At 31.7% G+C, this 17,311-nt stretch overlaps 1 protein-coding gene and 1 long non-coding RNA gene across 2 annotated transcripts; one reads left to right on the forward strand and one right to left on the reverse strand.

Moving 5' to 3' along the window:
• The first annotated feature begins 1,318 nt into the window (after positions 1 to 1,318).
• On the forward strand, positions 1,319 to 3,444 carry LOC114289188 (protein FAR-RED IMPAIRED RESPONSE 1-like). Its single transcript, XM_082918830.1, has 3 exons — positions 1,319 to 2,842; positions 2,962 to 3,078; positions 3,175 to 3,444. Exons 1-3 carry the CDS (start codon positions 1,319 to 1,321, stop codon positions 3,442 to 3,444), a joined length of 1,911 nt encoding a protein of 636 aa, XP_082774956.1.
• A 2,615-nt stretch (positions 3,445 to 6,059) lies between these two features.
• Positions 6,060 to 7,241, reverse strand: LOC145823099 (uncharacterized). Its single transcript, XR_014365246.1, has 2 exons — positions 7,091 to 7,241; positions 6,060 to 6,332 (listed from the first exon to the last, which is right to left on the reverse strand). It is a non-coding gene; the product is annotated as an uncharacterized LOC145823099 (long non-coding RNA).
• Positions 7,242 to 17,311: the final 10,070 nt, after the last annotated feature.

Raw genomic sequence — 17,311 nt, forward strand, 5'->3', positions numbered from 1 at the left:
TCTCCTCCACCGATCGCCGTCTTCTCCGTCTCTGATCTTCGTCCCTCTATCGCTGTGAAAGCATTACCAGGTCAGTGATGCTCTGCTCTAAACATGTAATCGATCACTGATATTGTCCTGTATATACATTTATATATGTAATTTTTTTAATCAGTGATGCTGGATTGATATGTATATATATATATATATATATATGGCTCTGATTTGAGCATAAGTTGAAATTTTAGCTCAAGTTTGGCTCTCAAAACATATATATATATACATAAACTGGAATTGGAGCATACTTTGTATAAACATTTTAGATAAACATTTGAGCATGAATTGGAATTTGGCTCTCAAAATAAATATATACATAAAATGGAATGATGAATTGATAAATTTATAAATGTAGAAGTGAGTGCTGAATCAGTGAGTGCTGAATCCATTATACTAGAATTGATTTCAATGCACATATATACTAGAACATTCAGAAAAGCTACTACAAAGCATAAATGATGGAATGATGAATTTATAACTCTGTAAATAGAATATGGAATTTATAACTCTGTAAATAGAATATGGAATGATGAATGATGAATTTATAAATTTATAGTTAATCATATTGATGAAAATTTTGATATGTTTGATTGTAATTGAATTTAAGTGTTTTGATTGCAGTATAAAATTTGAATGAGTAGAAATGAAGATTCAATCAAATAGTGGTAAGAATCCTTCAGCTTTTGATAGTGAAGAAATTGAGGAACCTAAGAGGGGTATGTATTTTAGCTCAAAGCAAGAAGTGTACACATTTTATGCCAAATATGCCAAACATGTTGGATTTTCTATAGCTTATAAAACACAAGTTTTTGGCGATAATAGGGAATTAACATACTTTGGGATTGAATGTTCTCGATCGGGGAAAAGAATAAAAAAAATCAGAAGTGAACCCTCTAAAGCCATCTCTTTCCACAAAAATTGATTGTAAAGCAAGGGTACGAGCGAGCCTACAAAATGATGGGAGATTTATGTTAACAACAGTTAACCTTGACCATAATCATGACTTGATTCCCACCGACTCACGTCATTTTGCAATGAATAAGAAAATTCTTACTCCTATGAAGAGAAGATTAGAAATTAATGATCAAGCAGGGATTGGGGTGTCTAGAAATTATCACTAAATGGTTGTTGAAGCTGGGGGTTATGAGTCATTAACATTTGATGAGCGAGATACACGAAATTACATTGATAGAGCTGGAAAGTTGGGGCTTGGAGAAGGAGATTCCGATGTACTTCGAAAATATTTTTTGAGAATACATGCACAAAATTCGAGTTCTATTATATGATTGATGTTGATACTGACTTTCGCATAAGAAACTTGTTTTGGGCGGATGCAATGAGTCGGACAGCTTATAAAGAATTTGGAGATGTTGTTTCATTTGACACAACTTACCTCACTAATAAATATGATATGCCATTTGCTCCGTTTGTAGGAGTTAACCATCATGGACAGTCGATTTTGCTTGGTTTTGGTCTATTATCTAATGAAGACACTGATACATTTGTTTGGCTATTCAAATCATGGTTAAATTGCATGTCAGATCATCCTCCAAAAGCTATAATAATTGATCAGTGCAAAGCTATGCAAAATGCTATAGAAATAGTCTTCCCCAATACTCGACATCGATGGTGTTTATGGTATATCATGAAGAAGATTCCGGAGAAATTGAAAGGCTATTCCCAATATGAATCCATGAAGATGGATTTGCAAAATGCAGTGTATGACACTTTCACAAAAGATGAATTTGTGATGAAATGGAAAAAGATGATTGCAGAATTCAATCTTTATGAGAATCAGTGGTTGGGGGTGTTATATGATGAGCGATATCGATGGGTTCCTGTTTATGTCAAAGATATTTTTTGGGCTGGCATGTCAACGACACAACGAAGTGAGAGCATGAATACCTTTTTTGATGGAAATGTCAACCCAAAGACTACATTAAAAGAATTTGTTGAACAATATGACAATGCCTTGAGAAGTAAGGTAGAGAAAGAAAAGAAAGCTAACTTCAAGTCTCGACACAAAGTCTTTGATTGCCTAACTGTGTATGGTTTTGAGAAACAATTTCAAGATGCGTACACCAATGCAAAATTCAAAGAAGTTCAAGCAGAGATGAAGAGACTAGTTTATTGTAAGCTGTTTCTTTTGAAAAATGAGGGTTCAATTTGTACATATTTTGTAAAGGAAGCCGTGGAATTTTTTGGGAAGATGAAGCATATGGACTTTGTTGTCTATTATAATTCGACAAAATTTGATGTGCATTGTATGTGCCGGTTGTTTGAATTTAAGGGCATCATGTGTGCTCACACACTCATTGTGCTCATTGCAAGATGCATAAATGAGGTTTCAAATAAATACATTCTACCACGATGGAGAAAAGATTTGGATAGAGGGTACACCTGCATAAAAACCACATACACTGGCTTTGGGAATGATTTCAATGCAAAGGTGTATGATAAGATGAACAGAAAATTGATTTACATTGTACAATTTGCTGGAAACTCTGAAGGGAAAATAAAACTTATTGACCATAGATTGGATGAAATCAAGGCAAAAGTGATGAAAGATGATGAAGGTAGTGGGAGTAATGTAGCACCTTCGACTAGTAATGTACCACCTATTACTAGTAATGTCCTATTTTCCCCGATTGACAGTATTAATAGAAAGGCAATCAGCCATACCAAGTTGCTTAGTCCTTTGGTTGCTCGCCGAAAAGGTCGTCTAGTTACTAAAAGAAAGGTCGCCAAAGTAGATCAAATAGTCAATCGGTTGAAGGCAAGCAAAAGAAAACATAATAAATCAAAGGTAAATTGATTGGTATTCGTACATATCCATCCGTTTTGTATCATTACTCTCTATTCAACTCATATTTTATTGTAATCATGTCATACATTTGAGGCATTCATTAACCTTTACTAATATAGGGTATGAAGGTGCTTAGAGGTGAAGGTGAAGATCAATGTCAATCTCAACCTGAATGTAGTGCACGTAGAGAGCTTTATCCTTATATGGTTGGCATGGAAAATAGTATGCGTGTGCCGGTATGTGTACATCATAGGAATTTACATTGAGCAATTTATGTTATTTTGGAATAATGTTTAGTAAACTGTTTTTAACATTTCATTTTAATTGAATAGGGACACATGGTCAATGGTATTGGAGGCACATTTCTCACCCCGGCAAGTGTGGACATTATGAGAAGACAAAGTTTCATGAATGCCCCAACTCAGAGTTATGGAATCGGCACATCACTTACCCCGTCGGACTGTATTGGAGGCACACTGGGATTTATGAGAACTCAACAATCCATGACTGCTACACATCAAATTTATGGAGCCATACCATCTTCATCTGTTGAGTTAAATGTACAAATAGACCGCAATGACCGAGGTAGTAGTTTTCGTTAGTTGGAAACTTGTAATTGTAATGCCTTTTATGTGACTAAACTTGGAGTTTATTTTGTTTTGGATAATTTATTTAATGTATTATTGGATTGTTCAGTTTCTTTGGGCTTGTTTGGTTTGTATTTGAGAAACATGTTTTGAGATAAAAAGTACGAAAATTTGTTTGGTTTGATTTTTTTTCAAAAGATGTTTTGAAAAATTATTTTGAGAGAGAGTTTTGGAAAAAGTGATTGATTTGATGTGTATAAGAGAGAGATTTGTTTGGAAAACTTGTAAACCAAACAAGTTTTGAAAAAAAAATTTGGAAAAATTTGTTTGGTTTGATTACTTTTGAAAACTTATTTGTAGAGAATTTTTCTCAAAATTTTTTGAGAAACACAAACCAAACAAGGCCTTTATTTTTTGGTTGAGAACAAATTGATGTTGTTCCCTACTTTGTTGTTATATCTAATGTTCCCAATTGATGTTGTTATATTTGTGCTCTGTCTGTTACGACTCTGTTTTCAAGAGTATGTGAAAAAATCTTTCTTCAAGACTATGTGAAAAAAACCTGTCTTCAAATCTGTCTTGAAAAACCTATGTGAAAAAATATGTCTTCAAAACTGTGTGAAAAACTAGTGCTCAAAAACTGTGTTCAAAAACCTGTGTGAAAAAATATGTCTTAAAATATGTCTTCAAAAACCTGTGTGAAAAATAGATAAACAGAATCTGTGTTGAAAATCTGTCCAAATCTGTCAACAATGTGTGCAGAAATTGTGTTCACAATCTGTCAATTATTTGTGTTAACAATCTGTCCAAATCTGTCAAGAATGTGTGAAGAAGTTGTATTCACATTCTGTCAACAATATCTGTTCAAAATTAGTCCAAAATCTATCCAAATATGTGAAGAAATTGTGTTCATAATATGTGTTCAAACAGACAAACAAATAACTTTCAAAGTTCCAATCAGATAACAAACAATCCACATAATTACATATTCATACTTCTCAATCCATAACTGTAATATATCATAAATCTTCATACATATCATCTTCATAATTAATACAACACCAATTACATCTTCTAAGTTGCATAAAAATTATTACATCTTCATAATTAATATAACACTAATTACAAGCAAGATGAAGATCCCATTAATACAACACGAATTTCTATTTATGTCTCTTTGCAATTTTTGTATCTGCACGTTCTGAAATTGAAGTTGTTCGCTTTGAAATGGAAGATGTTCACCCATACTTTGAAGTTGTGCAGTGACAGTTGATGTATCGTCTATTCGCACTTGCCCTTCATCCCTACGTTATGAATTTGTAGGCAAGCACCATCCAATAAACCCACCGCAATCATGACAACAATAAAATAACTTATTCTTGTTTCGTTCCGTCTCCGAAATTCGAATGGTTGCTTTTCTCCGACATTGAGGATAATTTCTGTTGCAATATGTCAATTGATTTGATGTATTGCCGTTAACACTTGAAGTTGACATCTGAAAAAATATGAAGCGAAATCTCAATCAATTAGTGTATTAGTCTTAGGACTGTTTAACTTGCTAGAAACAATGGTGGTTCCTTGAAGGTTAGGGGTGGCCACTGTTTGGGCCATAAGTTATGGTTTTTCCTACTTCCATTGTGAATGCCATGGTGGTTCCTTGATAGTTATTACTAGTTGTTATGAAATCAGTTTGAGATTATCTCACATCTAGCAAGAGGGAATAAGAGATGGGCTTTGTTTCATTAAAAAATCAATACCTCTTTATAAGCGACACTAGTTTTAAGTTATCGTCTTAAATTCAAGACAAAATTCTAAATGCCGGTCTCAATAGATAGGCAACTAGAGCATTAATCCTTCTTCTGTGGTGAAATACTTGCAAACATAAAATTTCGTGTATAGAAACATTGTTATATAAGAGCATGCTTTTAAAAACTACAAAATGTTTGGACCAGAGCCTATTTCAAATCTCAAGATCCATGGGATACAAAATGTTTCATTATAATAACACTAGAAAAGTGAACTAATCAACCAATAAACTGGTTCATGACATTTTTAATCATGTTGATTCTTGATAAACAAGGGATTGGTGTGTTTATTGCAAACATCTTTAATAGTTGTGGGAGTTCTCATTCAGGTTTTGGGTGTAGTGATAGCTCTAACGATTACTTAATCAAGTAAATCAGTGTCAAATGGAAGCAAACAAGATTGAAATCATTCAACAACAAATGGTTTATGTCTTCAACACTTTGCTGGAGAATATAAAGCAAAAACAATAATTGAAATTAGATGTTATCATTCTAATATTCAATGGGACATCTTCCTCAATTTCTAGTATCATTTAGATGTTATCATTCTAATATTCAAGAGGCATCGAACTTTTGCCCAAAAATACCAATTATCGATGGTCTACTTACTTGCTAATGGTTGATAAAAAAATAAACATCAGTTAACTGAAACCAATATTGATGCAAATTTAAGTAGACCCTTTAATTTAATACAACTATCTATTAACTAGTTTTGGCATGCCAAACAATAAATAAATAAAAACACCCCAATGCAGTGCCAAGAAAGCTAATGTTACCAGTGCTTGAAAGCTGCAAGGAACAAAGCTGTGCGAAACTCAATCCCCATGAAATTCAGCCTCATCATATTGTGTGTGTTGTGTTCATCCTATGACTGCATTTCCGTGTACTCAATAAAATTGAATTTGAACTTCAAGGTTAAAAAATTTCATTACACAAGTTGATTAGGAGAACTTAAACCATTAATAGATTATAGTTTACACAAAATGGGAGAAATCATCTTCCAAAACAATTGAAACATCACCTCTAATTTTGTCGATTTACCTTCAGATATGGCAAGGCACCAATGACATTGTCATAGTCACTACGATTAACTTGTAGCTGTAAGAGAACAAAATTCAATCAAAATTCAGCAGTTTGCTGAAGAATATGAAGCCAAAACAATAATTGAAATTAGATGTTATCATTCTAATATTCAATGGGACATCTTCCTCAATTTCTAGTATCATTTAGATGTTATTATTCTAATATTCAAGTGCCCAAAGATTTAGGTACTAAACCCTCTTCAAGTGCCCAATCAAATTGTAACACCAGACCAAGCTAAGTGTATTAACTCTCTTTAACATACAAAAAGGGAAAAATATTGTGAGCAAGCTCACTTCTATTGGTAGGTATAGGAGAGTACAAATATACTTCAATTGTAATGTTGGTTCAGGTTAGAAGCACTCTCAGTAGATATGTTCAGTTAAAAATTCCTACTTAAAACTTTAGATTAATTTTCTTCTTATGAATCTTAAACAACTAAAGATGGAATAAAAATAAAAATAAAAAGACAAAAAATGTAAAGGGAAAGACGAAATATAGGTAAAAATATGTAAGGAACAAACATGTTAAAATTGCAAAAATCTTTTTTAAGATCATATTTTGCAAGATCCAGCTTGATGAAATTATTAATTGGGTCACTGTTCTCTCATATAGATATAGATATATACATAGATGTAGATATATACATAGATATAAATCAAGGCATGAAATTGAAGTCAAAAATCTCAACAAATCAGGGCGTATAGATATAGACATATACATATATATATATATATATATATATAGAGAGAGAGAGAGAGAGAGAGAGAATTGACCTGTGCAAACAGATCTGTGAAGACGGAGAGAGACTCGGTCGTCATGCGTGACTCGCTTGTCATTCTCTCGTCGGGTCGCCGGGGTTGTAGAAGCTGCGTTCAACCTCAATCGTCACCGGGGTTGGAGAGCTACGCTCGTCATCTCGCCGCTGTTGGAGATCTACGCTCGTCGGGAGCTCGTCGACAAAGAGGCACAGCAAAGAAGAGAAGGAAGAATAGAGAGAGAGAGAGAGAGAGAGAGAGTCTTCAAATGTTTTGTGAAAATGAATTTGAAATTTGAAATGAATAAGAAAGAGAAAGAAACGGGCGAGTTTTCCTCACTTTTCCACGTTGGCAGCCATGTCATTAGTGCTGATTTAGTGATCAAGTTTTAGAGGTCGGAAGCATTTTTGGAAAAAAAATATATGTTATTTTTCAATTGTTATAGGATTTAAGCACATAATCTCCAATATTGATCAAACTAAAAAGTGAGCTTTGAAACTGTAAAATGTTATAGTTTCAATGCAAAAATCTATTAAGTATTTATCCTTATTAATTAAACTGAAAAACATGTTATGAAATTATAAAATTTTACAGTTTTAAAGAATGTTATGAAATGTAAAATTTTACAATTTTAAAACATAATTCATTCTAGCAATTAAAAAAATTAAAACTGCAAAATTTTACAATTTTCTCCGCCTGTAACTAAAACTTGAAAACAACTTGTTCAGAATTTAAAAATTTTCTCAATTAAAACAAAAAAAAAAAAGAAGTGTATAGCAAAGAATCAAAAGAGAGAGGCAAATATAAAGAGAGGATTGTATTCCGATAACTTTTTTTTGTTTAGATCTAGCCGGATATGATGTAGATCTACTCAGATCTGATGTAGATCTACATCAAATCTAAGTAGATCTACTTATCTTCTTCGTCAGAAACATATATTCTTTACCGTTGGTGAGGGTGAAGTAAGGAGTCGACGGTCGGTGGTTACCGGTGAATCCCAATTAATGGTAGTCGTTGGTCGTCAGTGACTATATATCAGAAAGAGAAAGAGAAGAAGTAAGATGTGGTTACCCGTCGACGATTGCTGGAAATCACAAAGAGCAAAAGAGACGGAGAAGAAAAATGGTAGAGAAGAAGAATAATGTTATAGGACTTTTGAGTATAAACAAAAGATTATGAGACTAAATAGGTTACACGGTTTTCAAAGAAGACTTCTTAGTAATTTGTCCATTTTTTTTAACTGTAAAGTAAACAATATTAAACATTTTTTGGGCCTTTATCGAAGTCCACCAGCCCAACATAAAACGGGCTTGGGCTTCGCCAGGCTGGCCCGTTTTACATGTCTTGAGGAAACCGTCACATCACAAGATGTCAAATACTATCATCACCATAGCATTATGCAAACATAAAAATGAGATCAATTATTCACAAAAATAAATAAATAAATAAATAAATAATGAGATCAATTTGTCACTTTGGGGAGGATTATTATTCAAACAAATGACTATGATCTAATAATTCTCACAAAATGAGATGGAACTTATTAGAGCAGCAATATGACATTATGAAAATCTTGAAGAAACAATTCAGGAAACGTTATAGATGACAACATTAATCATGAATGCACAAAAGACTATAAGAAGTGACAAAATTTTAACAACTTGTTAGAGTGGGATAAAAGGATAACATAGAATGGTTTGAGCATAGTCTTAACTTTATTTAAAAGTTTCTTCTTTTTAAAAGGGCATATGAAGTATCAACAAAACTTATCTTATCAGTTAAACTAAAGTGTTCATGTTTATTTTAACTTTAGTTGTGTGGCTTATTTTAATTTAACAATATGTATTTGCTTTAATTTTACATAATTTGTAGAAAAATTTAGAGTAACATTAATAAGGTCACGTTTGCTTAGATGCTTGGAGGGTAGGATTGGACTAAGATGACTATTGGGTCCATGAATCCATGTTTGGTTGCTTCATGTAGGCACTGGACTAGCACTCCACTTGGATTCACAATCCTCCTCTGAGACCGGATTCGTATAGCTATAGGAGGGGTGAGATTAGGAAAATAGTGAGTGGATTGAGTCTATCCAATTGTCCAGTCGGTTGACCAGAACAGTGTAATTTTTTTTTTTACAAAATAGCTAGCCGGTCAAAAAAACACTTGTTTGTTTTATTTTTTTTAATATAGAAATAATTTATTTATTTATTGTATATAAAAATAATTTAACAATCCCATTATTAACTATCTCTCATACTATCATCAAAACAAAACACTTTTACTTAATCCCCTTACTAACAATCTCCATATTAACAATCTCTTCATTAACTATCCCCTCACTAATAATCTCATCCAACTTAATATGCCAAACAAACCTGGCCTAAAAGACTAAGAGACAAACCTCTCTTCCCAATCTTAGACTAGGTTTTTTTTTAAGAAAATGATATATAAGTTTATTTTTTAGACTCATTTTATAGATCTAATGATGTGTAAGCGATATGATTGATTGATAATTAGAAAAAATATAAGAAATAATATTATTTTTAATATTCTAATTGATTACCACAATATGTAGTTAAAAACTAGATCTAATTTTTTTTTATCTTAAATAGTAATCAGCTTGCTTGTTTTCATTTTTCAAAAAATACTTTTTAGAAAATTTTACTTTCTAATTTTTCATATTTTTTTGTTTTTACTGAATTTTTTTAATATTTTAATCAATTTTTTTTATTTTTTAGACACACCTAACATAAATATACCTAAAAAGTAAAAAAATTGTAAAAAAAATCTTTTAAAAATTCACTAAATACCAAAAATACAAAAAAAAATACAAGAATTCAGTACATTTTTTGTATTTTTATGTATTTATTAATTTTTAAAAATATTTTTTCACAAATTTTTTACTTTTTAGATACATCTAAGTAAGGTGTATCTAAAAAAGTAAAAAAAAAATGTTTAAAATTTTAAAAATATTCACTAAAAATAAAAAAAATACGAAAACCAAAAAACTTAGTTTTCAAAAAACTTAATCCAGAAAATTAAAACCAAACACACTGAATGCTTTTTTTTTTTTTTTAATGATAACTTGGAAACTTTTGAATAGAGTAAAATGTAGAACTCCTATAATCATTTTATATATCAATAAGATTGCCTTTTAAAACACATTTGAAAGTTGATCTCTTCTGTTAATATATTATGCAAATAATTGTTTGGTAGCTCCTAACTTGTACACCCTCTCACTCTATAAGCAAGTATAAGTCAGTTTCGACAAGAATGAGATAACTCACAAAGATCAACCTTGTGGTCTCTACTATTTTTGTTTATTTTAAAGCTGACCACTTGGTAATAGGGGTGCAACTCAGGCGGGTTCAATCAGGTTAAAGGGTTGCCCAGGCCCAGCCCGAAATGTGTTTGGCAGTGCCCAAGCCCGCCCAAGCTAACCAAGTTTCATAATTTGAACTTGGGTTAGCCCGAAATGCCTGAATTTCACAAGGCAACAAACAGTGCTTCATTACTCCATGCAACAAACCCATGGCTGGTATTTCTTGTTGGTTCTCAACACACACACACACACACACACACACACACACAATCTCTCTCTCTCCATAATCAAACCCATTTTTCTCTCTCTGTCTAGACCTGAGAACACGAAACAAAGTGAAAGAAGAAAGTCAAAATCCAATGAGCCTATCCCAAAGAAGAAAAAAGAAACAACCACAGAAAGGAATGGGTGTGGCTCAACTCAAGCATCTCAGATTGCAAGACCAAGACCACTAGAAAAAGATAACCCAAACAAATATTTACACAATATTTCACTAACATAAATATATTTTGCAAATCTATTAAGAAAAAATTTTTAACTCATAGATCCACCAGTTTTGAGTGGTAATCGAATGACGAGTGACCAAAAATAGACAAATTGAAGCACAAATACAAACACAAAGAGGGATCTACCAGTTTTGTGTGGCGCCATTGAGAGTCGAAAGGGTTGTGTCGTTGTTGGTGGCTGCACTTTGTGTTCGTGGCCCTTGTATCTCCACCATTCTTCAACTTTGATGAAGAAATGAAATGAGAGTTTGAGACAGAGCGAGAAGAAAAGAATAGATAAGGTAGGGTTTTGTTTTTTGTTTTAATCTAATGGTCCAAATAAAATATTCTAATCCAAGGGCCAAAGACCACCCAAAAAAAAAAATTAAAGGCCACCTATTTAATTTATACATATATTATATAATTTATATAATATACTAAATGCAATTCGAGTGCAAAATGCTCAGGTTGCCCACAGATTCTGTCCAGGCTCAGCCCGAATTACAATTCAGGCATCAAAAATCTGCCCAAGCCTGTCCAGATTACAAGATATTGTTGTCTAAGCCCTAAAAAAACTCGGGCTGGGTACGAGTTGCTCAGGTTAAGCTCGTCCGAGTTACACCCCTACTTGGCAGTTCCAGCACATTGATTCTACCCTAGGAGAAGAAGAATAATATATACCAAATAAAAAAAGTGTCAATAATCCTAAATTCAAGCCTTTCTTATGAAAATGACCAAAAGCATTGCCAAAAAATTTCTTGGACAAACTACTTAAAAAAGAAAGGAGAAGAAGAAAAGAAAATTGAAATTTGATCTACTACGTTTCACTTTCATGACATTTATGAACTTATTCTTGTCCCCTATTTAATAAATGTTTTCACCCAAGGGAATGGAATTTAGATTGTTAGTCCCAAGGTTTTCAAAGGATTATATAAATTGATTTTGATGATGACAAAGTCTAAATGATTATGTTTATAATAAGTTATTGTTAAATTTAAAGTTCATTAAAGTTTATTTGACTTATAGAATTGGCTACAACAATATTCTTTATTCGAGTAAGCTCATGAAGAAAGAGGAGCAAGCTCAAAGTATATTGTACTGAATAAGAATCGAATCAGAGCCAACTCAAATCTAGAATGAGCCAACTCAGAGCCTATTGGATTGCAAAAAAAAAATTTCAAAATTTTCAGAGTCAACTCAACACAGAGAGTTAGCTCAAAGTATTTTGCAGAGCAAATTGTTCAAACATAAAATCAAGCATGAAGAGTTTGAATTCAAAATACATTAAAGGATTTGAAATGAAGATTTTGATTGGATTTGATACACAAGGAAGATTTGCTCTTCAAGCAAAGAATGCAAAACTATAGGGATTTGTTCAGAACTTTTTCAAGACAAATTACAATGTGTTGATATTCAAGAAAGGAAGCTTAGAGCCAGAATTTGAATTTGAAGTTTTACTATTTTAAGTTCAAGATATGTATGAGAAAGGAAATTATGGAATATGGCATTAATTGAAGAATACAGAAAATTTAAAATTCAAATTGCTCTTGTATGGAAAGGTTCAATATATAAGAGGAATTGATTTGGGAAAGAGAATCAATGCTAACAGCTATATTTTTAAAGCTCCAATGGCTATATTTTTTAAGCTATAAAATGAGTATTCTAGCCTTAGTTGAACAACAACAAAAATACAGAAAAAGCAATATACATTGATGATATTCAAGAAAAGCTCTATGTTAGACTAAGAAAGCTCTCCACTGTTCTTTATTGGGATATGTACTTTTGAGTGAGATTTTGTTGGAAGTTGAACTTTTATTATAAAAGGGTTTGCATTTTATAAAAGGGTTTGCATTCCCTTTTTCTTATTCTTGCGAGAGTAATCTTTTTGTGAGTAATTTTTGGGATAAAATTACTTGTGATAGGTGTGAATAGATATCGAATTCAAAACTAGTTGTGATCTGTTTGTGAGTAATTTTTGGGATAAAATCACTTGGGATAAGTGTGACTAGGCACTAGATTCAAAAATATTCGTGATCTTTTTTTGATTGATTTTTGGGATAAAATCACTTGGGTTAGGTGTGACTAGGCACCAGATTCAAAACTAGTCGACTTCAGTGATTGTGGATAGATTACTTGTTGTAAAGGTTAGCTAACACCTGTAAAACTAACTGTTGTAATGCCATTTGAAGATAGTGAATAAATTCTAAAGGAGAATACTTGGGGAGTGGAGTAGGCTAGGCTTGGGTTAAGCCGAACCACTATAAATCGTGGTGTTGATATCTCTTTTCCTCTCTCTTAGCTCTTGCTTATATTTTCCTATGTGATTGTTTGCATTGCTTATTCATTAATTATAGTTTGGCTACTTAAATTTTATATCTCTGTTTTAATTCTGAGTTAGCACCAACTGTATTAGTTTTCATTATTGCTTAAATATTTTGAAAAACCCAATTTATCCCCTCTTAGATTGTCGGGATAACAGATCACAAAAAACACATCACACATAAGAGAGTATCTTACATAATAGATACATGTGTATTGATTGCACTCACAATAGATATGACCCACAAATAGGACCCACATGTGCTGTGAGTGTAACAAATATACAACACTTGTCACTGGTGTATGCAAATATATATATATATATATATATATATATATATAATAGGTAGAAAAAAGTCCCGTGCAAGGCACGGGTCAAATGTTAAAATAAAAAAATTGTATGAAAAAATATAAATTAATTAGATTATTTAAGTTGATTACTTATGTACTATCTTTTATTAGAGGCATAGAATACTTAACTTTTTATAAATTTTCGAAATTCAAATTTGAATGAAGCGTTTTTATATATTTTATACATCTTAATATTTTAATTTAAAACTTGTTTTTTTGATTTGTATACAATATTATTATTATTATTGTAAATACCATCGTCATATAACAAATGATCCATTTTGTTAATAAATAAATCATTAAGTTAATTAACTTTTAATTATATGAAAAATAGCTTTTAATAAATGATTTTGATAATTCTATTGTTGCATAGAAAAGTAGTTAGATTTTTTTTGATTATTCTGTTTAATTAAAAACTTTAACAAGCGGTAGTTGTAATCTCTAGTATTATAGGGGCGATTTATATTTTAAACAAATCTCAGGGTTGTATTTATAATTTAATTAAAAATAAAATATTCATGTTTCATAACTGACTAAATTTTTTTCATAATTATGATAAAGCCTTCATTTAAATTACAACCACCAATAGTGGTAAATATTACCAAACAAAGGGCAAAATGGGAAAATAAAAATACAAGCCACCATGAGTGAATAATATAAAGTGAAAGGGCAAATTAGGAGACTGAAAAAAACCCATACTAAACATCAAGTGGAAAATTCTATGTCCATACATTTAATTGTTTCAATCCACATAACTTCTCAATACACATACTTTATAATTTAGTAATTAATTAATTTTCTCAATCTACACACTAAATGTGTCAATTATACCCTTCATTCATATAATTGTACACACACCCCTTCAACCATCCTTACACACACTTGTCCCTCCTTCCACACACTATTACTGCTATGGTTTGGAAATTTGTAGACTCACAATGCTACAACAGTCAAAATGAAGACCCGGTGAAGAACTTTGCTCTATTAAATACCTTTATTTCATTGAAAACCCCATTAAAGACCTCCATTAACAATACCATTGAAGAGACTCTATTAATGATCACTAGTACTAGCTGTGGTCTTTAAATAAACCCTCAAATGATCATTGGAGTGGGGGAAATGTTGGAGAGGAAGACACACAATTAATGCGATGTTCCCAAAAGATATGAAAATTTGCTAAAAATTAGGGGTGAGCAGCGGATATATCGATCCGTTAAAACCAACCAACCGAACCGAATCGATCCGTCGCATTTTGGACGGATGCGTGATGACGAGCGGGCGGTTGTGGATTGATTTTCTGTAATCTGCCAATCTGGCGGATGGATGGCGGATTTGAAATTCCTTTGGCCGCAACTGAACCGCCAAACCGCGAGTACCCCTAGTAATTTATAAGACCTTGTGTTTTCATTTTGTTTAAATATTCTGTTTGTATTTTCAATTAAAAAAGAGTTTAAATATTCTGTTGAAAAAAAATTTCAACTTAAATATCTTTTTTGAATTGAAAAAAATAAGCGTATTATTTATCTATATTTTTTATTTTTAAATCTATCTCTAAAAATAATAAATAGAAAATATGATATATACTGTTTGGTTTTTGTTTTCAAAAACAGATATAGATGTAACAATACAGAGACATACAATCTTTACTACTGCTCTGTTCATGGTTGTGGTGGTTTGAATTGTTTTTATATTTTAAGAACCACAGATTGTAATACTTTATATGGATGAGGCATGCAGTGATTGTGATATTCTAAAGTTTCAAACTTTCTTGCTTTAGATGAGGCATGCAGTGATTATAATATTTTTTTAAGTCATTGACTGTAATACTTTCTTCTTTTTTTTTTCTTTTTTTTTTTAGGAAGTGCACAAGTTGAATTATGTTGAAAATTTATAAAATTTTAAACCGCCAAACTGATTCACATCCATCCGCCAATCCGCTCATTCCACATCCGCCGGATTGGCAGACGGATACGGATTGATTTTCTCTAATCCGCCAATTTGGCAAACGGATGGCGGATTGGAGGTTCCGTGGCCGCAACCGACCCGCGTCTACCCCTACTAAAAACGGTTTTATGGTTTGCAAGAAAAAGGGATTTTAAACCACCCACTTGCCCTCTTTCTTTGCATAATAAAAAAAGGAAAGAGGCATTCATTGTGGACATTCCAAAGAAGAAGAAGAAAAATACAAAGACCACTCAAGGTTAATTAAAAAAAAAAGCACAGGAAAAAAAGAAAAGAAAAGGAAAAAGAAATAGAGGGGTAAAGAAAAAAAATAAAGAATAGTGAGTAAAAGAAAGAAATAATTGAAGAATGCAGATTGAGGAAGGGATTCTGTTAATAAAGATAGGAAAAATAAAAATAAAAATACAGTGCAGTTTCAAGTACTATTTCTGTTTTTTATTTTTTTATTTTTGAGAATTTCTATACTATTTTGTGAAATCTGTCTTTAGTGTTTATTTTACATGAATAAATTTGAATGGGTGCATTCATAATTGTTCTGAATCCAAATGTTGAGTTGTTTATTTCTTGCTTGAGTTCAAACTTTCATTGGTTTTACAACTCTTCCATATCAAAATCAAGCAAAAATTGTGGAATTATAATACGAAAATGATATAATAATAGAGTATAAACCTAGAGATTAAAGCAATATGAGAGATATTTTGAGAGTATTGTTTTGCAAGCAATAGATGATTATAGAGTGTGTAACAAGTATTGTGACAATAATGGAAAAACTAGGGTTTACTTTTTTTTAACTCATAAGGTGTACATTGAGATTTTTTTTATTCCTAAAAAATATGTACAGAGAATTTTTTCATATAATATTATGGATGTTACTGGATGTCTATTATGGTCATTTTTATATAGGATATAATTGCCATTAAATTAGTATACCATTAAGTGTGTACCCTAAACTAACTAGGTGTGTGGAAATAGAATTTTCCAACATCAAGTGCCTCTTATTAGTATAGATTATTTGAGATTATTATTAAAATAGTATAATATGTACCGTTATTTATAGGAAAAATCACAATACAATTGTCCTTTCTTAAAATTATTACATACTCATGGAAAAGTTTGTAACATTATTTATCAAAGTTTAATAAAGTCTACCATCTATCTAAAATTATTTTTCTAAATAAATCTATTATTCTATCTTATTTATATTAAGTAGATGAATATATAAACCAAAAAAATCACAATATAGGAGTAACAAATGAAAGATGTAATAAGACAAATAATCAAGATAAAACAAGAGAAAGACAAAATAAACCATGAAACAGGGCAACAAAGTGGTAAAAAGCAACCCATGGTACAGTTTTTAAAACGAAAGTGTTTTTTATTTTATATATATATATATATAGAAATAAAATAGTAAAAATGTAATTATTTTAGTAGAATGAGGCAAAATGAAATAGAAAACTCTTTAACTGGTGAAGTTAGGGTGCCTCTATTTACACACTACATTTGGTCTCAAGGTACATCACTACTCAGTTCACACCTTTAATAATTTAAAAAAATATAATTTTTTTCAACACACACCACAATGTTCCGTTTTTGCCCTTAGTCCCATACCACTTAGTACACACCTCAAATTCAAAAAAAAAGAAAAAAAGAAATCCTAACTGTTAGACACTTATCACTGGCGGCAACAGCCATCACTGACAACCACCATCAATGCCAACCATGGCCACCGCCATCAATCCTTCCTCCCGTCTTCGCAACTGTCACTGCCCACTTGCCAGTCCCGTAAGTCGCCTCCAT

Source organism: Camellia sinensis, chromosome 3 (assembly GCF_055761805.1).
Source record: "Camellia sinensis isolate YWXY chromosome 3, ASM5576180v1, whole genome shotgun sequence".
Lineage (NCBI taxonomy): Eukaryota > Viridiplantae > Streptophyta > Magnoliopsida > Ericales > Theaceae > Camellia > Camellia sinensis.

What these genes read in the sequence shown, in the direction of transcription:
- LOC114289188 (XM_082918830.1), top strand. Translation starts at nt 1,319, where the DNA reads ATGATTGATGTTGATACTGACTTTCGCATAAGAAACTTGTTTTGGGCG. An exon ending in GAAAACATAATAAATCAAAG is followed by an intron (nt 2,843 to 2,961) that starts GTAAATTGATTG and finishes TTACTAATATAG; the next exon opens with GGTATGAAGGTGCTTAGAGG. An exon ending in AAAATAGTATGCGTGTGCCG is followed by an intron (nt 3,079 to 3,174) that starts GTATGTGTACAT and finishes TTAATTGAATAG; the next exon opens with GGACACATGGTCAATGGTAT.